This window comes from Cervus canadensis, chromosome 2 (genome assembly GCF_019320065.1).
Source record: "Cervus canadensis isolate Bull #8, Minnesota chromosome 2, ASM1932006v1, whole genome shotgun sequence".
In the NCBI taxonomy this organism is placed as follows: domain Eukaryota; kingdom Metazoa; phylum Chordata; class Mammalia; order Artiodactyla; family Cervidae; genus Cervus; species Cervus canadensis.
This window is the reverse complement of record NC_057387.1, coordinates 27,667,652-27,692,316: the sequence shown is the minus strand read 5'-3', so window position 1 is coordinate 27,692,316 and position 24,665 is coordinate 27,667,652. Positions and strand designations below refer to the sequence as shown.

Sequence of the window (24,665 nt, the reverse complement as noted above, 5' to 3'; positions counted from 1 at the left end):
GTTTCTCTGTTAATGTATATACATCATACATTCTTTTACACGCATGAATATTTCATAAGCCCAGCAGTGAAATGACCACACAAATGCCCACCATCAAGCTTAGAACAGAATACCAAGTGAATCTCTGAAGTTCTCTGTGTGATGCCCTCTCAGTGGTGTTCTTCCCCTACTTTCCAATAGAGGGTGACCTCATTTGGAATTTTGGTATTTCATTTACTTTACATACTCTTACTACACATATGCAACCCCAACAACATATTGTTGGGTTCTGTATGTCTTTGGACATTATATAAAACATTATATTCTATGGAAACTTATTATTTTATTCAGTGTGTGTGTATGTTTAAACTAATCTTTTAAAAAAAATTTTTTATTTTTGGCTGCGCTGGGTTTTCGTTTCTGCACAGAGGCATTCTCTAGTTGTGGTGAGTGGGGCTGCTCTCCAGTTGCGGTGTGTGGGCTTCTCACTGCAGTGGCTTCTCTTATTGCAGAGCACAGGCTCTAGGGTGTGCAGTCTTCAGTAGTTGTGGCCCACAGGTTTAGTTGATCCACAGCTTGTGGAATCTTCTGGGACCAGGGATCGAACCGGTGTCCCTGCATTGGCAGGCAGACTCTTAACCACTGGGAAGTCTTCAGTGTGTGTTTTTAAGATTCATTTTTAATGCTATATTCTCTTGTCAGTGGACATTTAGGTTGTTTTTAGTTTTTGCTATCACATACAATACCACTACAAAAATTACTGTACTTGTTTCCTTGTTATCATGTGCAAGAGCTCTCTTGTGTATATATTTAAAATGGAATTGTTGGGTTGTAGGATACATACACCTTTAACGTTATTAGATGATGCCAAATTGTTTTTCCAAAGATACTGAACTAATTTAAACATTCTTTTTTTTTTTTAATTAGTTGGAGGCTAATTACTTTACAATATTGTAGTGGTTTCTGTCATACATTGACATGAATCAGCCATGGATTTACATGTATTCCCCATCCTGATCCCCCTGAAATAATTTAAACATTCTTATCAATACTTGATATTGTCAGAATTTCAAAATTTTTACCAATAAGATAGATATAAAATTGTATCTCAGCATGGTTTTAATTTACATTTTCCTGATTTTGATAAGGTTGTGTATCTTTTCATATATTTGTTGGCCTTTCATGTTTCCTCTTCTATGAAATGATGGTTCGTATCTTTCCCCCATTTTTCTCTTGGGTTGATCATCTTTTTACTTTTAACTTGGAGGAATTTTTAAGACTAAGGTCTAGATACTATTCCTTTGTTAGTTATATTTGTTGAAAATGTCTTCATTTAGTTTGTATCTTGTTTTTTATTCCTTTTCCATGGTGTCCCTTGATGAACAGAAAATTTTAAAATTTAACATAGTCAGGGACTTTCCTGGGTGGTCCAGTGGCTAAGACTCCATGCTCCCAATGCAGGGGGCCTGAGTTTGATCCCAGGTCCAGTAACTGGAACCCAACAGGCAGCTGCAACTAAAAAAGACCTCATATGCCACAAAAAAGTTGCATGTGCTACAACTAAAAAGAAAAAAAAAATCCCACATGCTGCAACTAAAGACCCAATGCAGACAAATAAATAAATAGTCAATATTTTTTAAATTAGCAGAGTCAAATTAACCAATCTCATCCTTTACAGTCCGTGCTCTTTGTGCCACATTTCAGAAATCCATTATTGTCCCCAAACATAAAATATTCTCTATCATTTTCTAAACATTTTTAATGTTTTACTTGTAACATTTAAGTCTTTATCGGAATTAATTCTGTGTATAACGTGGAGTACAGATCCATCTCTGTTTCTTTTCATGTGGAACACCAGTTGCCCTAGAATTGTTTATTGAATGGATCATCCTCCCACTGCTATTCAGTGCTGGTGCTGACAGACAAATCAAGTTTCCTTAGGCATGTGCATTCTCTATTCTTCCCATTTTTATTGCTCTATTTGCTTATTTCTGAACCCAAACCAAGTAATCTCAATTACTGTGATCTTATAGTTACTCTTGATGTTCTGTAGGGCAAGCTCGTCAATCTTGTTCTTTTTCAGGAGAGTCTTAGCTATTCTTGGCCTTTTGCGCTTCCACTAAAATTTTACAAAAAGATGAAGGTCATTCTAGTTTTCTCTGGAACTTTCCTGTGTCTCACTTTCTTCCCACCATTTCATTGAATCTGCTGTTACCAAGGTCTCCAGAGCCCTTCCCATTGTAAAATCCACTGGTCAGTTCTCAGTTTTCTTATTATTGGCCTCTTTGCAGCATTAAATATAACTGCTTACTCTTTCCTTCATGGAATACTTTCTTCACTCAGCTTCTGCAATCCATACTCCTGTGTTTCCACCTACTTCACTAGCTGCTCCTTTTAGTCTCCCTTGCTGGATTCTTCTCTTCCCAACTGCCAAAAGTTGTAAATTCAAGCACATCATTCCCAACCAGGGCTCAATCCTTAAATTGTTTAAATTTTCTACTCATACTCACTCTATTGGGTTATCTCATCTGGTTTCTCAGCTTTAAAATAGCAATGTAAGTCTCTAGTCTAAATCTTTCCTCTGAATCTCAAATTCTTGTATATAAATGCCTACTTGATATCTCCAGCTGAATGTCTGCCAGATATTAGATAGGTATCCAATAGGTAGCTCAAGGGGCTTCCCTGATAGCTTAGTTGGTAAAGAATCCACCTGCAATGCAGGAGACCCTGGTTTGATTCCTGGGTTGGGAAGATCCACTGGGGAAGGGATAGGTTACCCACTCCAGTATTCTTGGGCTTCCCTTGTGGCTCAGCTGGTAAAGAATCTGCCTGCAATGCGGTAGACCTAGGTTGGATCCCTGGGTTGGGAAGATGAAACTGTTAAGAGAATGATATAAATCTCTCTGAAATTATGGGCTTCCCTGATAGCTCAGTTGGTAAAGAATCTGCCTGCAATAAAGGAGACCCCGGTTCGATTTGTTCAATTCCTGGGTCAGGATGATCTGCTGAAGAAGAGATAGGCTATCTTCTCTAATATTCTTGGGCTTCCCTTGTGGCTCAGCTGGTAAAGAATCCGCCTGAAACACGGGAGACCTGGGTTCGATCCCTGATTGGGAAGATCCCCTGGAGAAGGGAAAGGCTACCCAATCCAGTATTCCAGCCTGGAAAATTCCACGGACTGTATAGTCCATGGGGTCGCAAAGAATCAGACACAACCGGGCGACTTTCAGGTATCTCAAACTTAATGTTCAAAACTGAACTTTTGGTTACTCCTCTAAACTTGCTCCTTCTCTAACAGCCTTTGAGTTCTCATCTGTAAAATGGGGATTAAATAGTAACACCTGCTTCATACAGATATTACGAGGATCAAATAAGATGTATGCTAAGTGCTTAAAACAATGCCTGGCATACAGTAAGCCACCCAATAAATATTATTCATCTTTTTATCAACAAATACTTATTGAGTGCCTATTTAGTGAATACTGTTCAAAGTATTGGAAATAGAAAACAAATAGACAGTCACTGTTCTCATAGAACTTACATTCTAGCACATCAGATGGTGATGAAGGCCATGGAGAAAATTAGGTCAGGAAGGAGGACAAGAAGTGCTAAGGGAATGGGAACAATTTTAAACAGTACAGTCAGGAAAAGCCTCACTAAGAAAGTGACATTTGAGCATGGACCTACAAGAACAAAGAGCAGGAGCCACGTGCCTAAGGGAACAGCATCCCACACATGGAGCTGAGCAGCGCCAAAGTCCTGAAACAGACGGGGACCTGGCACATTGAGGGTGAGCAAGGAAGCTGACCATCAGCTTATGAAGGCACAGGCCATCTCATACTATTTTTGTATATGCTTTGGCAGGATGCTGGGCATTTGGTTTTTACTGTCTTGACCTTAAACTCTCAGCCACTTGTCTCATACCTTGTGAAAAACTCTGCTCCTGAGCCAATATTTCATTTCGTTCTTCCAAAATCTGTATCAGGGCAGCTTGTAATTTAGGTGGTAGAATTTCATCTTCATCAGATACCTTAAGAGAAGAAAATTGAGATTTTCATGAGCTTTGAGAGAGAAAGTCTCAAACTTAGGGCCCTATTAAAGTCCCCCAAGTTCCACAGGTGGCTTTGTATGTATTTCGGCTAAAAAGAGTCTGTCTGAAGCTTCCTTCCCTACACTGAACAGAATCCATGATGTTTATGGTTAGTCGCTCAGTCGTGTCCGACTCTTTATGACCCTGTGGGCTGTAGCCTGCTAGGTTCCTCTGTCCATGGGATTCTCCAGGCAAGAGTACTACGGTAGGTAGCCATTCCCTTCTCCAGGGGATCTTTCTGACCCAGGGATTAAACCCAGGTCTCCTGCACTGCAGGCAGATTCTTTACCATCTGAGCCACCAGGGAACATCTTAATTAAATTTAAGAAAATAAATATGTCTTATAAGACTCTTTGGAAGTTTCCATACCAAATAGTTCTCATCTCCAAGTCTTATGATATATTACAAAGATCATTCCCAAATAAATGATGCTTCAAATGTGATGAGCTGATTGATTACGAAAAAAGAAAGTCTCGGAAAACATTCTTTCCACCCTGTGTTCAGTGCTCACAAACCTATATACAGGTTACATACAGAGGGCTGCTCTAAGGCTTTTCCAATTCTCCTCTTCACTATCCAGAATAAGTGACCATTTCTTTTTTGCCCCTACTGTATCTTGTGCAAATTTCAAATATATATCATTTCTAAAACTTTATGGCTATATCTACTCCCTCTCCCCCTTTAAACTGTAAGGCCTGAGGGATCAAGCTGAGTGTCTTACTCATCTTTAGTTTTTGACTGACTAGAAGTATATCCAGAAATAATTGGTGTTGAATGCTTGTTAAATTTAATTAAATTAGAGGCCTACACATCAACCCATAAGACTTGAAGGGAGGGTTACCTCTTTTGAAAATGACATTTAATCTGTTTCCTCCTTCCTTAAACTGAGACAGACAGCTATGAACCCAAGACAAATTTTTCAGGTCAATCTTGTATGATTGGCCACAGTGTCAAGTCAAGTGTGTGTGTAGGAACTATGGGTCTTGCCTGAGTCACCTTCTCTAAGTACTTTCACATATTTTCTGGCCAATTATCCCCAAACATTATGTAATCATCTCCTTTGTCACTCACCTCCTGTAAAAACTTGTCTGCACAGAGGTCCACGATCAGCACCTGTGGAATAAAGGAGCCAGACAAGTTACACCTGAGGCGTTCAGAGAGAATGCATCAGGCATCGTTAGACCAGGAGTAACGCTCTGATTCTTTCATGCAATGGGAATAGTTTTAAATAAACTTAAAGGGCTTTTTGATTTTGTTTTTAGTTGAAATATAACTGACTTAAATATTATAATAGTTTCCAGCATATAAAGTGATTGGATATTGTTATGCATTAACTTAAAGTTTTAGCCCATTTAAAAGCTAACTCATCAACACTAGTAAAAAATATTTCAGGTTAAAAAAAAAATGATGGTGGCACACCTAGAGATTAAAAGAGACTAAAAAAACCACACCAACCAAATACAGTGCATAGACTTTATTTGGGACCTAATTCAAGCTGTTAAAAATTTATGGAATAATTAGAGATCTGAGTATTGAATTTTTCTGATATTAAGAAACTGTTATTAAATTTTTTAGGTATGATAATGGTATTGTGATTATGTTGAAATGATCTTAGGCTTAGAGATTTACATTATAATATTTAGAATTATGAAATAACATCAGGATATGCTTCAAAATATTATGGGAGAGAGGTAGTACAATTAGCCTAAACTTTATAAGTATTTAAGGAGGGTAATTAATTTTACTCTTTTTTCATTTTTACATATGTTTAAAATTTCCATAGTAACAAGTTAAAAAATAGGTTAATACCCAAATTAGAAATGTTTCTATACACTAACAATAAAGTATCTGAAAAATAAATTAAGAAAACAACTTCATTTTCAACTACATCAAAAAGAACAAAATACCTAGGAATAAATTTAAACAAGGAGGTAAAAGATGTCTATGCTGAAAACTATAAGATACTGGTAAGAGGAACTGAACAATACACAAATAAATGGAAAGATATTCTGTGCTCATGGAGTGGAAGAATCAATATTGTTAAAAAGTTTGTACTACCCAAAGCAATCTACAGAGTCAATGCAATCGCTAGCAAAATTCCAAAGGCAATTTTCACAGAAATAGAATAATTCTAAAATTTCTGTGGAACCACAAAAGACTCCAAATAGCCAAAGCAATCTTATGAAAGAAGAATAAAGGTAGAGGCCATCATACTTTCTCACCTCAAACTATATTACAAAGCTGTAGGTATCAACACAGTGTAGTACTAGTATAAAACAGACACATAGCTTCATGGAACAGAATACAGGGTTCAAAAATAAACCTCACAAATAGCCGATTAGCTTATGACAATGGAGCCAAGAATACACAACAGGGAAAGGACAATCTCTTCAATAAATGGTTACAGGAAAATTAGCGGCATGCCAAAAAATAAAATTGGACCCCTATCTTATACCATACATAAAATCAACTCAAAATGAATTAATGACTTAAACATAAGACCTGAAATCATGAAACTCGTAGAAAACATAGTGGGGTAGCATCTTTACATTAGTCTTGGCAATGATTTTTTGGATTTGACACCAAAAGCAAAGGTAACAAAAGCAAAAATAAGCAGGTGGGACTACATCAAACTAAAAAGCTTCTGCAGAGCAAAGGAAACCATCAGTAAAATATAAAGAAAACCTACAGAATGGGAGAAAATACCTGAAAATCATATACTGGATAAGGGGTTAATATCCAAAACAGATAAAGAACTCATACAACTCAACAGCAAAAAAAGAAACCCCAAAGAATCCAATTTAAAAACAGGTGGAGGAAAAAAAAATAAAAAAAATAAAAACAGGTGGAGGAAAAAAAAACAAAAAATAGGCAGAGGAACTGAATAGACATTATTCCAAGGAAGGCATGCAGATGACTAACAAGCATATGAAAAGGTACTCCACATCAAAGAAATGCAGACCAAAAAACCATAATGTGATATTATCACCTGTTAGAATGATTATTAATAAAAGACAAGAGATAATAGATACTGGCAAGAATGTAGAGAAAAGGAAACTATTGTGTACTCTTTATGGAAATGTAAATTGGTTCTGCCACTCTGGAAATATTAAGGAGGTTCCTCAAAAAATTAAAAATAGAACCAGTGCATAATTTAGCAATGCCACTTCTGGACATGTATCCAAAGTCACTATTTTGAAGAATAGCTGCACCCCCATGTTCACTGCACCATTATTCACAACAGCCATAACAATGAAACAACCTAACTGCCCGTTAACAGATGACTAGATAAAGATGTGGTACATATATACAATGGAATATTATTCAGGTATAAAAAGAAGGAAATCCTGCCAGTGGTAACAATGTGGATACTAAGTGAAATAAGTCAAGCAGAGAAAGACAAATCCCATATGATCTCACTTACATGTGGAATCTAAAACAACCGAATTCACAGATACAGAGAACAGATTGGTGGTTGCCAGAGATGGGTTGGAAGATAGATAAAATGGGTGTAGGGAATCAAAAGGCACGAATTTCCAGTTACAAGGTAAGTAAGTGCTAGATATGTAATGTACAGCATGGTGACTACAGTTAACAATACTATATTGTATATTTGAACCTTGCTAAGAGACCATCTTAAAAGTTGTTATCACAAGAAAAAATTTTTTCTAACTATGTTAGGTGATGGATATTAACTAAACTTACTGTGGTAATCATTTTGAAATATATGCATGTGTACTAAGTCATTTCAGTCATGTTTGACTATTCGTGACCCTACGGACTGTAGCCTGCCAGACTCCTCTGTCCATGGGATTCTCCAGGCAAGAATACTGGAGTGGGTTGCCACTTCCTCCTCCAAGGGATCAGCCCGACCCAGGGATCAAACCCGTCTCTTATGCCTGCTGCCTTGGTAGGTGGGTTCTTTATCACTAGTGTCACCAAGGAAGCCCTCAAATAAATGCAGGTATCATATCATTATGTTGTACACTGAAACTAATACAGTGTTATATGTAAATCATTTCTCAATAAAATTGGAGGGGGGAGGTTAACCTATCAGTGTAATAGAGAAGAAGAGTTTTTTCAATAAGTGGTACTGGGATAGTAGGCTATCCACATTAAAAAAATGAAACGATCCCTACCTCCTTTCTTTTTTTTTTTAATTTGGTCACATGCGCAGCTTGCGAGATCTTAGTTCCCCAACCAGGGACTGAACCGACATCCTCAGCAGTGAAAGTGCTGAGTCCTAACCACGGACTGCCAGGAAATTCCCCCTACCTCCTATTATATACAAAAAAATAAAATAAAAAATCAATCCCCAGGCTTAAGAGCCAATAATTAAAGGCATAATAATAAAGCTTCCAGGAGCTAACAGAGGAGGTTATTTCCATGAAGCTAATATTAAGAAAAACTTAAGGAGTTCACACACACACACAAAAACACTAACCATAGGAAAAAAAAAAGATTGACAATTCTGGCCACATTAAAATTAAGAACATTTCCATATTTAAAAAAAAAATCTTTTTGGAGAACGAAAAGGCAAACCACAAAGGAGTTCACATTCAGAGTATGAAAAGGCCTCTTACAAATCAGTGAAAGTAAATAATTCAGTAGAAGGATAGCCTATGAATTTTACAAAAGATGACACTCAAATGGCTAATAAATGTATAGAAAGATGCTCACCCTCAACCATAATCAAGGAATACTAATAAAATCAAAATAAAATACAACTATCTGATAAGGTAAATGATATGAAGTGATCACAACAAGGGCTGACAAGGATATGGAGCAACAGGAACTCTCATCCACTGCTGGAGGACGTTTAACTTGGCACAACTACTTTGGAAAAGCTTGACTTTACTTACTAAAGTTGAAGATATGTTTGCTCTATGACCCAGCAATTCCATTTCCAAATATTTGCCCATAAAACTGCATGCACATATGTATCAAGGGTCATGAACAAGAATATTTATAGCAGCATTATTAATAATAACCCCAAACCAGAAACAACTAAAATGTCCATCAACTATAGAATGGATGAGAACATTGCAGTACATTCACACAACGGATTACTATACACAATCAGAATGATCAAACTACTGATAAACTCATCAACATGGGTGAATCTTAAAGATAAAATGTTGCTTGAAAGAAGCCAGACTAAGAAAAAAAAGAAAAGAAAAATATTGCTGCATGAATCCATTTATATCAAGCTTAAAACCAGGCAAAACTGAACTACATTGTCTAGGGATACATGCCTAGGATGTTAAGGTATAAAGAAAAACAAGAAAATGAGCATCAAAAAAATCAAGATAATAGTTACCTTTTGCAAGGAGTGGGGAAGAGAACAGTGATTAGAGGAAAGCATGATGGGGGACTTCCCTGGCAGTCCAGGGGTTAAGATGCTGAGCTCCCAATGCAGGGGCAGAGGTTTGATCCCTGGTCAGGGAACTAAGATTCCACATGCCACACAGTGTGGCCAAACAATAAGTAAGAATAATTTTTTAAAAATTTAAGAAAAACACCAATACAGTATACTAACACATATATATGGAGTTTAGAAAGATGGTAACGATAACCCTATATGCGAGACAACAAAAGAGACACAGATGTAAAGAACAGTCTTTTAGACTCCACGGGAGAGGGCGAGGGTGGGATGATTTGAGAGAATGGCACTGAAACATGTGTATTATCATATGTGAAACGGATCACCAGTCCAGGTTCGATGCATGAGACAGGGTGCTCGGGGCTGGTGCACTGGGATGACCCAGAGGGATGGGATGGGGAGGGAGGTGGGAGGGGGGTTCAGGATGGGGAACACATGTACACCTGTGGCAGATTCATGTCAACGTATGGTAAAACCACTACAATATTGTAAAGTAATTAGCCTCCAATTAAAATAAATAAATTTATATTAAAAAAAATTTTTAAAGCAAGAAAAAGAAGGCATGGTGAGGACTTGGTTTCCATGGCTGTAATGTCTCTATTCTATTCCAGTGTTGGTTACCATTAGCACTCACTTTGTGATAATTAACTGAGCTGTACGTTTTGTTTTGGGAACTTATCTATATGTGTGTTATATTTGAAAGAATTTAAAAATTAACCCAGAGTAGTTTTTTGTATGATTTTAAAAAAAAAAAAAGACCTACTCTTCAGAATAACACATTAGCCCATGGTTCAATGCTGTAAATAAGATATAATTTCAGATTCATGTGTACTATAGTATATTTCTCATTTTAATAAGCATAAAAAACATGATAACATAACAATAATAAGTACATGTTATTATTAATTAATGACATATCCATCACTGTTAAAAATCCCTTGTTTTCATTTGCCAGTGCGCCAATCTTTTTCACAGGTACTAATTCTCCCATATTACCTCTTCAATGGGTAGGTCCTGGAGCTGTGGTAAGGAGCAAGACAGGATTCCAATAAGGAACGGAGTAGGTGAGCACACGATGTCAATCATAGATGCTGGCAGGACCGGGATGTAGGTATGCTGCCAGGTGAACGGGTACAGTGTGGCAACCACGGCATGACCACACTTTGACAGGGTGCTAGCCAGAGGAGAGAGCAAACAGCGACACACGGTGGGCACGTCAGGTGTGAACACAGGATGACAAACCGACGCCAGTGATCGCAGGTTAACAATGCTGTGGGTACTCATTAACGTCCTATTTAATTTTTAACTTAATTTTCTGAGAATTGTTAATCTCAATCCAGTTGTTTCCCACAATTTATATTGCTAAAAACTAGTGTATACTCAGAGAAGCAATACCAATTTTTAACAAGTTTCAACAGAACATATTTTGAAGGTAAATTAATTGCAGCCCTCAAAAGAAACTGGTATAGCTGAACGCAAATAGCTTTTGGATTATCCATGTCGCTACAGCATTAAGTAATTGAGATCCTACCTAAACGTTTTTTTTAATATGGCCAAATTCTAAAACACTAAGAACAAGTAAAACCCCAGTCTGAAGTGACATATCTTACTTATTTCTCACCTTAGGCTGTTGGCGACAAAGATTACCCTCCGCTCCAAAAGGAGAGAGGCACAGACTCGAATGAGATGGCACACACTGAGGCACTTAAAGAGACACTCAAAATCAACATGTTCCAGTCGCGAGTCCAGTGGCCGGCACAGTTCAATGGACTGAAATGCAAACATTTCAATCAGAGGAGCTGAGGTGGGAAAAGATCCCTAGTGACAATACTAATGGACCCTGTCACTCTTTTACAGATTAAATTCAAGAGAGAGGGGCTGCTGCAGAGTTTGTGAAGCAGCCTACACTGATCTCAAGACTTAATACTTTAGTTTCATGCCATAGATTTCTGGTGAAATCTTTCATCCCACCGGACAACATTTATCATATTGAAATTGACCTCATGCAGGTCAATTTATGAGTGGTTTGGTCTATGAATGGTACAGAAACCTCTGGTTCTTGCGTCTAGGATCAACAATCTCACAGATGAACTGGATGTTTCTCTAGTACTTCTGCGACTGAAACACACTCTCTGCAATTTATGAAAAGGAGAAAGGTTTCTATCACGTAAGGTCCACTAGCATAAGGACTGCTTTTTGGCAGCTAGCGAGTCTCCTCAACATTAACTAACTCACCCCATCTCCAGCCCCAGGGAGGTAGCTCTTCACTGTGATGGTGCATCCAGGAGCTGGGAAAGGAGCTTCCATGACACTTCGCATGAAGGGGTAAACCAAAGCTGGAGACATTTCTCTTCTTTTCTCTACTTCGTCCAGAATCTACATACACAAAACATATCTTTTTTTTTTTTTAATTAAGGACTCAGTTCAAAAACATAAAAGAATTCTATTAAAGGAACTGAAAAACTGGGTGCACAAACTTGAAAATAATACAATCACTAATTTTAAGACAGATAAGCTTCTGCCACACTTAATGAAAGTTCATTAAAGGCCTCCTTTCTCTTGGAGGTATCTTTAAATCTCTAAGAAAAGTTATTAAAATAAATCACTTTAATTTTAGAAAGCAGCCCCTCTTTATATCACCAAGGAAGGGGCAAAGAAGGTAACACAATAATATCCTGCAGTTCGGTGTCTGGGAAAGACACGAGACAAGATAAACTTCAGGCAAAGTTCCGCTTTAAGTAGCAAGGTTTAGCAAACCAAAATGAGAATTATAGGGCAACATCATGTGGTTTAGAGATCTAAGTTTAAGCCTTCAAACCTGTAGTTGGAATCTACTAATGGAAAACCCTTTCTAAAGTAGAATGTTAAAAGTCTATGCCACTTAACACTGCCTAGTGAAGTCATCAGAAACAAAGACATACTCAGAGCTCAGAAAGGACACCACCTTTCAGAGCACCCATTCTCCACTCACCTTTGAAAAAAGGTTGAAGCAGCCTAGGCGACTGACCATGCAGTATACCTCAGGGAGTCGCTTTCCTTTGCCTTCTGGCTAAACAACAACAATAACAACAAAGCAAAAATTAAGTAACACAAGTCTTTACTAATTTGGACTATTAGTACCTCTTAATACTCCTTAGTATAGAGTAGGAACCAAAGGTCTCATTCTCAATGAACACTGAAAGATGGAAAAATGCTAGAAAAAAAAATGGTATGATTTATTCCAGCTTAATGAAGGCATCTAAGCAAGAAGAAAGTAAATCAGAGCTCCCTCGACTTGCTCATTGTACTCCACTCCTCAAACATAAGCAGACTGACTTCAGCTATAATGTCAGTGCTTTCACTATCTATCACAGACAAACAAATAAAACAAATCCATACCCTTTCTATTCTGAAACACTCTGTGGCTAACCTCCACCCTGCTCTTACTATTTAAAGCTAACATAGTTTCTTTGTAATACACAGATCAATGAGTGGTCCCCAGACTCATCTAGAGATTATGCTTCTGAAGTTCCTAGTCTGACTCTATTATTTCTCGACCAAAGCTGCCTGGAGCACAGGTCTGGTACTTACCAACAGTTTCTTACAGTAACCAAACCACCGGCTCCCATCTTCACCAGTTAAGACAAAGGAGAAGGTTTCACTGAAAAAACAGTCAATAGTTTGAGATTCAAACAACTACTTATAACATTCCTTGGAACAAGCAATTAAGAATTAGTGTCTAACAGCAGCCATTTTGTGATGTAAGAGGAAGCATCGATATTATATTTATTGCAAGTCATGTTCTTCCGGAGGGAAAACTCTCAAATTCTCAAAGGTCCAGCCCTTGAGAACATCTTGTTTTGCACTGGAGTGAGAGAACAGGTATCGGATAAGCTGCTGAAGCCACTGCCTCCTGTCACTTTCTTATTTATCTTGTCAGCTATTAATCAAGTCTATTTGCCTTTTGTTGAATGTTCAGCTTAGCCAAACACATAGGTAAACTAAAAAGGATTTTAATAAGCTATTCTTCCTTTCCAAATTCTTCTACTTAGTTTTGAGAGGTCATATGGAACAGTGATAGACAAAAGATTATATCCTTAATATATAAAAATTAATAGGAAAATTGTCATCTCCTCATTAGAAACATAAGCAAAAGATAAAATGCATAGATAACTCACAAAATGAAGACCTAGAGAGGCCCAAGAAATAAATTCATTAACAATCAAAAGGAATTCAAATCTGAACAACATTATATACATATGTTTATATATGGCTAAGAATAAAGATTGGAAGGGAACATCTCAAAACACAGTGATTATCTCTGAGTAAACCAGAATGCCAGTGACTTCTAATTTTTGCTTTTTATTTACTCCTCTGTATTTTCCATATATTTTAGAATGAACACACATAACTCCTGGGGAGAGGGAAAAGCCAACCATGGAGCAGCCAGGTCCATATGAAAGAAGCTGCCTATGTGGTCAGCAGTGCAACTGACAGCACAAAAGCATCAGGATTGATGGCGCAGAGATGAGAGTGGCGATCAGGCTAAACTGGTTGTGAGAGGCAGCAGCTTAGTCTGGAGGCAACGCGGCGTGGAAGGGCACAGCCACTTAGGCAAGAGCGGAGGCTGTCTTCCAGCAGGTCATCAGCATGTGACATGGTTCACATAATCATGCTTTTCAGCCTAAATACATGACCAGTAATTCCAGTTTTGAAAGAAGCAGTCATCTATTTACAAGCAGGATATGAGATGATGATGTCTTATTAATTGAAAATAGTAATTTCCTCTAGATACTGGGAAGAAATTTCTTATAATTCCTTTCCAGTATACTTACACCTTCCAAACTCCAGCCTCCTTTTTGTACAAGTTTGATAGGGGAACATACAGTCTGGGCTATAGCTTTTTCTAACATTTGAGGGAGATACAAGATGCTGACACTGCCGTGTTTTGTTTCTGAGTTCTTAAGTTCAGTATTTGTTTCCTTTTATGTCCACTTGGTGGCATTTCTGATTGTATATAAAGTGGAACGTTTTTTCCTGCAGAATTGGCAAATTGAAGAGACTTTCAAACTTGTTTTCCCGTTGACACTGTGCTTTTCTTTTGGGAGCCCCACATAGGAAATGTCCTAATTCTGTTTCTTCCTTCCCTACCACAGAGTACACATAGCTTTACTACTGGTTTTATCTGTTTCTCGAACATTCTGATTCTACTTTTGCAGTTTCAACAAACAGAAATCAGATAAAGTAGTCTATTTACCTCTTGAGTTCTGAGGTTGGCACCCAGTCCTTTGAATCAGGAAAACAAAATTTGGGGATAACTTTGAGCCTCTCTTCAGTGTCTCTGGATTGCTTAAAGCCATGATCACCCTGAAAAAAAAATAACACTGGAAGTGAGTAATATTCTATGTAAGTGGAGTGTAGAAATAAAAAACTCAGCCTGTTCTCAGGAAAAGAGGTATCCAATAAGTCAAGGTAGTTATCTCAGAGTGGTTTTGTGCAGTTTAATAAAACAGGAGGGCCAAGAGTGTTAATCACTGAAAATTTCTAAGGAACAGTTTCTAAGTAAAAAGAATTCTGTTTTTATATAGACAGGGTACTTGAAGAGATCCTATAATCTGATGTAAGAGAGAAATTATTGAAAACAGTTTCTTATCTAGAGAAAGGATCTTAGTTCAAGTATTCACATACTAGTCAGAATATTTTTGTGAATCATGGAATATAAAATAAATGAAAATCTATTTTATAATATATTGATAGCAAAAACCTAGTCAGCTCAAGATACTCTCTGATCAATAATCCAAGATGTTTCGAAAAGTCAGATGACTGTTACTTAGAAAAAACAGTATTTTTAGAATCCACTCCACATATAATCATTTCCCTTAGCATGTAATCTTTGCTACCTAATTATGGGTTTGCGACTTCCTGTAAAATTCAAGCATGGAAGACCCTTTTGTGCAAGTTTGGTATTATACTTTAAAGAATAGTCTAAATCTAGTTAAGTCAAAAGACATTTAAAAATTAGTACAAAAATAAGCAGATAAGTCTAATTACCATATTGCCTTCATGTAACTAATATCAATTGTTTTAATTTCTAAAACGAAACAGGGTTTTTGATTTTGTATTCAGAGGCATGCTCCCTCAGGCACGAGGATCTTGGGGATAAGTGTGGACATTCACAGGTGCTCAGGGACCCTGGCCCACAGTCTGGTGCACAACTGACCCACCAGCTGCGGGGTTTCCCCTCGGGCCAGGCGCAGGACTCAAACCCTGTGTCCTAACTAGGGGTAGAGAAGTTGAGCCGGGGTAACTCCCTTACCATGAGCCTGCCACTCAACCCATAGCAGCTGGGTGACCCTCAAGGGGCTGTAGCCTTCACATAGGCACATGCTCAGTACTTGGATTGGGGGTGATGAAAAGGCTTGCCCCTCTAGATCACCCTTTGAATAGGTGTAGCAATGCCCAGGGCAGGGCATTAAGACACTGCATTAAGGCATTAAGCAAGACCATGCGTTGCTTAAGACACTGTGGGGTTAATGCTTGCCTGATCCTGACTCTCCCCATGCATGCCGCAGAGGGTGGCAGCAATGAGTGAGGCTGGAAAGGGGGAAGCCTGACAGGACCTGGGGAACCAAGAAGCAGGAGTGAGGACAACTAGAGAACCCATTTTGGGGAGGAAGCAGGTAAGACCATGCATGAACCCAGGCTTTAAGACCTTGGCACACGCCCCACCGTCTCATCAGACCTCACTCCTCACTTACAAAACACAAATTCAAATATAAATTGAGAGTTTCCTGTGGAGCAGGGCCCTTCTAGGGGAGAGAGGCCTTTTGTGACTGCACTGGTCACATACCCATGAAGTTAGTCCTGCTCCTTACTCAGCTTCAGCCAATTCATGCCACTTAGGAATGTGGGCTGAGTGCCGGCAGTCTTTCTAGTTTCTCAGGAAAAAGCCAAAATACAGATTTCTATGTGAAATTTGACTTTTAAACAAAAAACTGACAACAAAAACTTTATTATTATTTTATTACTATATTACAGCAACCCCCCCAAAATATGTCTGTGGGCTCAATAAGCTCAGAGGCTATCAGTTTGTAAGTCCTGATGTAATGATCATGTTCTTTATTTTTACAGTCACAAAGCTCAGAGCCACATTTAGGGTCTATTTTGTAAGCTCTGTGAGGGCAGGGACCAAGAAGATCTATTTTAGTTGTGTTCTCAGCATGTAATCTTGGCAAATAGTAGGTATTTATGAAATACTGATGAAATAAATGAATGAATGATTTTGTGGAAAAGGCAGAGTAAAGGAAATAATACTGTTAATAATAGTAACCATTTATCACATGCTTACTATGAGCCAGAAACTGCATTAAGCATGTTACATAATCTCATTAAATCCTCACTAATATGGGATAACATTATATTGTGCTACTATATGCTAGACACTGTTCTAAGTGCCTTATATTAATTATTATATAATGAGCTAATTTAATGCTCACCATATGGGGTAGACACTGTTATGATTACCCCTCCTTCACCAATGAAGAAAACAAGACGCAGACCAGTTTAACTGCTCTAACTCACAGAGTTAATAAGTGGCAATTGCAGACAGTTGGCTCACAGTCCGTGCTCAGAACTGCTACCTTATTCTGCCACATTTATCATTCCCCTCATTAATAATGGGGCTTCCTCAGGTTGGATGCATGAGACAAGTGCTCGGGGCTGGTGCACTGGGAAGACCCAGAGGGATGGGGTGGGGAGGGAGGCAGGAGGGGGGATCGGGATGGGGAATACATGTAAATCCAGGGCTGATTCATGTCAATGTATGGCAAAAACCATACTTAGGAGGCTAAAGTAATTAGCCTCCAACTAATAAAAATAAATAGAAAAAGAAAGAAAAAAAGAATGGGGCTTCCCTGGTAGCTTAGAGGGTAAAGAATCTGCCTGCATTTCTGTGAAGTTTGCTCTGCATTCAGATATTCTTTTGATGAATTTGTAGGAGAGAAAGTGGTCTCCCCGTCCTACTCCTCCGCCATCTTGGCTCCTCCCTATATGCAAAACAGAAAAAGAGACACAGAAGTACAGAACAGACTTTTGAACTCTGTGGGAGAAGGTGAGGGTGGGATGTTGCGAAAGAACAGCATGTATATTATCTATGGTGAAACAGGTCACCAGCCCAGGTGGGATGCATGAGACAAGTGCTCTGGCCTGGTGCACTGGGAAGACCCAGAGGAATCGGGTGGAGAGGGAGGGGGGATCGGGATGGAGAATACGTGTAAATCTATTGCTGATTCATGTCAATGTATGACAAAACCCACTGAAAAAAATAAATAAACAAATTAAAAAAAAAAAAAAAAGAATCTGCCTGCAATGCAGGAGAGCTGAGTTTAATCCCTGGGTCAGGAAGATCCCCTGGAGGAGGGCATGGCAACCCACTTCAGTATTCCTGCCTGGAGAATTCCATGGACAAAGGAGCCTGGTGGTCTACAATCTGTGGGGTCAGAGTCACACATGACTGAGCGACTTTCACTCATTCACTCGCTCTCATTGAGAAGGGGAAACCTGAGGCTTTGTAACTTGAGTTTGAGTTAACTCCAGGAGTTGGTGATGGATAGGGAGGCCTGGCGTGCTGCGATTCATGGGGTTGCAAAGAGTCAGACACGACTGAACGACTGAACTGAACTGAACTGAACTTGCTAAAGGTCACTTAGCAAGCAGTAGAGCAAAAAATAAAAACCCAACTTGAATAATGACAAGATATCATCAGATCCATGTCCTACAAGAAGTACAGCGTTAATAAAAGCTGATGGAGACCACAGTAAACAGGAGGAGAGGGATAAATACACAGACACAGGAATGCCATCCACTTCTGGATGCCTCATGGCCTCTGTACACCTACCTTGCTAGGGAATTGTTGTATGACCTGGGGAACGTAGCTTCCTTCTGACGGCTTCTTCTGTAGAGACACCACCACAAAAAGTTCAAAGAGCTGCTGCTCCTGTAATTCAATCAGATCCCGCTCTAAAGTCTGGTAGTGCGGATTCCTCTTGGAAGACTGCTGCAGTTGTGCTATGCGCTTGTGGCGACCTGCGATGAGATCAGGGAGCATTGTCTTCCTTTGTAGCCCTATCTTCCCCCTAGCACCCAGGGGTCATGACCCATGTGGGGCTAATCTTCACTCAGTCGTTATTATGAATGTTACTCATGAACGTCTACCACCCAGACAAGCTTCTTAGGGCTGTGACACGCGTGGAGGACAAGCGCAGATTCTCACAGGCCCCTGGGCGCTCTGCAGTGGGACTGATGCTCTGTGTCCCAACTGATACCCGGGCATGTCCCAACACATGCTGTGTGTTAGCCCCTCTTTCACGGCATGACACCAGAACACACGGCCAAGGTCAGGTAAAAGCACTGGCCAGACCACAGATGCCACTGCTGAGACCATGAAATCACAGGTGGGGGAAAAGATCTGATAAAATAGTTGAGTCCTATAGAAGGTAAGTACATAAAGAGGCAATTTTTATAAAATTAAAACAAAACTATTCTCACATGAAACAAACTGTTGTTTTCCCTTCTCTCTTTGGCATGTATTATGAATGATGGACATATATCAATAAATGGTGCTAAACACAAGAGGAAAAAATGAAGAATAAGGAGATATTCATTAGCAGATTGTTTCTCAAAAGAAAGAATTTATAGACGCGTACTATTTAGACAGTGTGAGCAATCCCACTCAAAAGTGGATAACATTTATCCTTTATTCTCATTGCTGTAAATTCTGGATAATTTGGGATAGTCTCCACTAGGGGGGACACAGTACTTGCAGAAGAAATAATCTAAGCATCCCAGAGATTTGCTTATGTGTCATTCTAAGCCAGAGAAGGCAATGGCACCCCACTCCAGTACTCTTGCCTGGAAAATCCCATGGATGGAGGAGCCTGGTAGGCTGCAGTTCATGGGATTGCTAAGAGTTGGACACAACTGAGCGACTTCACTTTCACTTTTCACTTTCATGCACTGGAGAAGGAAATGGCAACCCACTCCAGTGTTCTTGCCTGGAAAATCTCAGGGACTGGGGAGCCTGGTGGGCTGCTGTCTATGGGGCCGCACAGAGTCGGACACGACTGAAGCGACTTAGCAGCAGTAGCATTCTAAGCCAATGACTGAAAGACTCACCCTCTAATTGTTTTGCTTTTCTTTCGAGATGTGATGAATTCTGCCCCAAAGAAGTTATGATGTGGATCAAAATATTAAGAACACTTAAAAAGGTGCTCCAGGCAAGCCTTCTTACTCCAAAGGGCTTAGCTCAGATCAAGAAAATTTTAGGGCCTGATTCTCAGTAGCAACAGCACTAAGTCAGTCATCTTTACACATCCAAGTTGAACTTGATGATGATTTAAGTTTCACCTTAAATCAGGCTACTGAATCAAACACCTGAAGCAACTGAAGCTACTGGTAGGAGCACATGATTATTAATCATAAAGTCAGAATATCAGACTTGGAACTGCCCTGTTCTTGGCTTTGATAATTCATGTCTCCTACTTTTTCCATGCCTCAGTTAAACAGAAACGAAATAATTTGCTGTGAAAATCCACTAGATGCAGGATACAGAGCCTTTGAGTACTTGAACAAGTACAGCCAAAAATGCATGGAATAGTTTATACTCTTAACTGAAAGTAAATGGCACAGTAATTTAGAATATAAGTGCCTATGAAAAAGAAACAGATCAGTGTTGCCTATCTCAATGTCAGAGGTAGCTAAGACACAAAGAATTACACCTGAGTGACTATGAAAAAATCAGATATTTTTGTCTCAGAGGATGACTCACATGCTCTGTTTTGGCTGCTGGGAAATGGCTGCATATGTGTCTGAACACGCAGCTCTGCCGCTCCCCTCAGAACATTCCATCTTGAGAAATATATAGGTTTGCCTCATACCACCATGGGAGAGTTTTTAAACTTTTTATTTTGTATTGGGGATAGCTAATTAACAATGTTATGACAGTTAACAGCAAAGGGACTCAGCCATACATGTATATACATGTATCCATTCTCAACTATGGGAGATTTTTAATGCTGTCACAACATCTGACAGTGTATTGTTTAGTTCCCTAAATCTCAACAGGATCTTATAATGAAGAAATCACCGACAAAGTGAAACTTGGTGTAGAAAACACATGCTTCATCACAAAGGTAGGTGCCACTCCACCTAAAACCAGGATCATCACGCGAAAGGGAGCAGCACCACTGACTCACTCACTCTTTGGTAGATACTCAGCATCACTTTCGTACCCACTGGGTTCACCTGAAAAAAAAGAGTTTCCATTTGTATTGTCCAACAACAGCAGGAGAAACATGAGGAAGAGAATAATGTAAAAGTTCCACAGACCTGGGGACTTAAGAGCAAGGAATAATAAGGAGGCTGAAACTTTCTCCAAACCACTTAGCTGTATCAGGGCAGGACAGTTGTAAAAAGAATAAAAGGCTCAGAGAAGAAACTACTTTCCACCTTCTTCCCACACCCATTTTCCTCCTTAATTCCCCTCGCACCCGTAAATCTAGAATTTAACAGCAGTCCAAACTAGCTGCAGGAAGTCTTGGTTAGAGTAGATTCTATTTCTATATTCATAGAATGTAGACATATTTATCTTTTGATTCCCAAATAAAGAATCACAGGTAGAAGCATCAACCTGGCTAACCAAAAGTCTCAACATGGGACAAACTATGAGTTTAGATTAACAAGAAAATGTGAAGTTAAGAAAGATTACCAAATGAGTTTATGAAGTAACATTCTACCTCTTTTAAGATGCTTCTAAGCCACCTCAAAGGCCAAACTGAACTGAACTTTACTCCGAATTCTTACAGTACTCAGACGGCTTTGAACTGCTCTTATTTTCCACAATTGGACTTTAAGCATTTTGGGGCTAAGGGGCTTTGCTTTCAGAAGGGAATATTCTGTACAATACTAGGTGTATTGTCAATTTATAAAACAACAACAAAGAAACCAAGACATAAAACATTGTAAACAAGAGAATGAAAAATTTCTAAATTAAATCTAAAAAGTTAAAGTGAAATTTTAATATGTAAAGAAAGGGGTAAAGTTTTAAGTATCAGGAAAAATGAGGACTAGGGAGTTATAAATGAAAAATGTATGTAAGTCTGATTGTATAAAAATGTAAAATTTCTAATCTAACAAAAAATCATTAGTAAATTCAAAAGGCAAATAACCTGGAAAAATATTTGTAGTATACATTGTAGACACCAGACTGTCTTCTTAATATTCAAATAGTTGTCATAAATGAATATGGAAAAACACAGCACAACAAAAGATGAATAAAAGGGTAGGAATAGGCAATTTATAGAAAAAGACCGATAAATCTTGATAAACATAACTGTCCAAATTAATAATTAAAAAATGTAAATTAAAACAATAAGTAAGATACACTTTTCAACCATGATACTGGTAAAAAAAATCTCTAATAAAACACAGTATTAACTAAGATAGTGAGGGAATATCATTTTCAAAAGTTGCTCATAGAAATGTAAGCTGTTAAAATCTATTTATGAGACAATTCGGTAGCAGTTATAAAAATATTAATTTATGCGTTCTTTAAAGTATTTGATTAAGTCTACTGCTAAGAACTCGTTCTATAGATATATTCTAACCAATATACAAAAATATATATAAGTAAAAAATGTACATCACAGCATTGTTTGAAGAGAAAAAAACCTATATCTACTTATAAACCTTAATTATCCACAGGTTAAATAAAATGTTAGAAACAGCTAAATAAAATTCTTTTACATTTATACAAAGAAATGCAGTGTAGATATGTGGATCTCTGTGTGTTGATACTGAAAGAGCTCCAAAATATATTAATTATACTTTTTTTTTAAAAAAAGCAAGACATAGTATAAAGCTATGTGGGGAGAAAAAACATTTGCATGTACATAAAATTTTCTGGGAGTAGTAGCAGGAAATTCTGGAAACACCGGCTTTCCATTTTATCTTATTCTATATTATTACAATTTCTTGCTGTGCTCATTTTAGTTTTGTAATAAGGGAGAAGAGAAGATAAAAAAATACTGTCTCTCCATAAGATAGGCATGAAAAGTACACAAGAGATGTTACAGAAAAGGTAGCTATCTAAATATTGTGTACTATCTAGGTTCTATAACTTCAAACTAACTACAATGGCACAAAGTATAGTGGGGCTCTTCCTATTGATCAATAAGTAAGAATAAACACTTCAAGCTACTGAACCCTCTATATCCTTGGCACCAGGCACCTCTTGGGAGCCTGTGAGGTGTCTGGGAAAAAAAGAAAAGAAAAGAAGGAGAAAATGGGAAGGGAGGAAAGGTAATTTACCTGGCAAAGACCTTAGAAAAGATCATTTATATGGCTTTAACATATTCACCTCTGGGTTTTGATGACCTGCATTCCAAGACATGGAATGAAGGTTAACGGGTTTATAAGCCAATATTGAGAATCTATAAGGATCAAAAAAGTACTAGGTTGTCCCTTTTTGATAAGTGACTTCAACACACAAAATTGTACTTTTGAAGAAGGGCAGTAAATCATTTTGTGATACTTGAGAATTGAGAGTTAAGAAATGTTTAGGCTGGAATAGATTCAGTAAAACCTAGCATGTACTGGCAGAGTAGGTAAAAAAAATTATCTGGTTCTACGAGGCATTGTTGATACACAGACAAAAGCTTAAGGAGGAAAACAAAAACCTGAGAACTGTGACTACTGAGCCAGAGTCCTCAAGCATGAGAGAAATTGCTCCTGTCCACTGAAGAAGTTGGTCACAGAGATTGGGTAAATGCACATTTCCTCTGAGCCATGCAAAAGAAAATAAACTTGTCGGGACTCCCCCTTTCGTGTGTATGTGTTTCAAGTTGGCAGTTTATGCTGTTGATCTTTTGTTCTTTTCAATAAAGACAGTGAAAAAAAGGATTTGAAGCTTCAAAAACTTTTCTTAGAGTCAACTTTACTAAAATCTTCCTAATCCATAAAGCATACAAATAACAGATCACTGATAATCTACGTAGAGTAGCATATCTGGTGAATATACTTATCAACAGATTGCTGTTAATCTGGGAAAACTGACAATCTTTTCTAAGAATTTGTCCTTGATATTTCATATAATTTGCAATTTATAATTTATTTCCTTATCTATAAAAACAATAATATTTGCTATATACAGTTATTTAGAAATGACAATCATAATGTATCTGAAAAGATCTAGCAGAATATCTAGCATTACTTTTCATCTTCTGTATCTCTTTTTTTTGTTTTGTTTTTTGTATCTCTTTTTGAATTATACAAATAAAGAGCATTTGACCATATCTTTACTGGATATATGAAAACATCTAGAGAGGAGATAGTGAAAGTGCTAAAAATTAAGACTTATGAGAAAAACTGAGTAACTGTTGGTGATAAAGAAGAATAAGACTTTGTGGTGTCAATGTTCCTTGATTCAGATAGATGCTTCCTCTTCTCGCTCAGCTTCTTACTCTGTAAAATCAGGATAGTCCCACACCTCCCAGTGTGGTCATATGTTATACACCAGATAAAGTACATAAAGAAACCATTACTTCATTCAATTAAGTAGTAGCTATTATTATTAACAATAACTAGAAGTACTTCTTCTATAGAAGACTAAAATGTTTTGATAATTGCTTCTGAAAATATGAAAATTCACATTTTAAATGGTGACAGGATGATTTTAATCATCACAAAGTAAGAAGAAAGAGTTTTGAATTGTTGAATGCGGAAGTTTAATTTCACATAGTTCAATTGTAGAAAGAGGAATAGATTTTTAATGGGAATTAAGAAATTTCTGTCTTTGGAAGTCTTTGCAAAAATATGAAACATTATTCTCTGGTATGATTTAGCTGTTGTTTCTCACTTATGAATCTCATATATAAAAATTGCTAACTTCTACATATTCTGTGCCAGACAAGTAAGTTAGCTGTAAAGTCTAATAATTCATTATGAATGTTGAAAGGTTCTCAGTCAAGACAATCTAAGTTTTATCTAGGCATCTTAAGGACAAAACTACTGAACTTATTAGATGACTATAGGTTGAATACCACATACCTTCAGTATATATATACTTAATATTTTCATTTCTCCACTGAACGAGTCTACACTGACAAAAGACTATAAATCAAAGGATTACAAAATAAGGATGAAATCTGTCTATGAAAAATCATTCTCATTGGTCTGTAA

At 37.8% G+C, this 24,665-nt stretch overlaps 1 protein-coding gene across 1 annotated transcript in view; it reads right to left on the bottom strand.

Annotated features, from left to right (window-relative positions):
- The window catches only part of DENND2C (DENN domain containing 2C), a 57,312-nt gene that overhangs the window by 5,852 nt on the left and 26,795 nt on the right, over positions 1 to 24,665 (bottom strand). Inside the window, 10 exon segments of the mRNA XM_043460078.1 lie at positions 3,904 to 4,009; positions 5,141 to 5,182; positions 10,449 to 10,626; positions 11,074 to 11,222; positions 11,688 to 11,828; positions 12,424 to 12,501; positions 13,023 to 13,092; positions 14,689 to 14,798; positions 18,328 to 18,515; positions 20,688 to 20,732. Coding sequence (XP_043316013.1) covers positions 3,904 to 4,009; positions 5,141 to 5,182; positions 10,449 to 10,626; positions 11,074 to 11,222; positions 11,688 to 11,828; positions 12,424 to 12,501; positions 13,023 to 13,092; positions 14,689 to 14,798; positions 18,328 to 18,515; positions 20,688 to 20,732 — 1,107 coding nt within the window.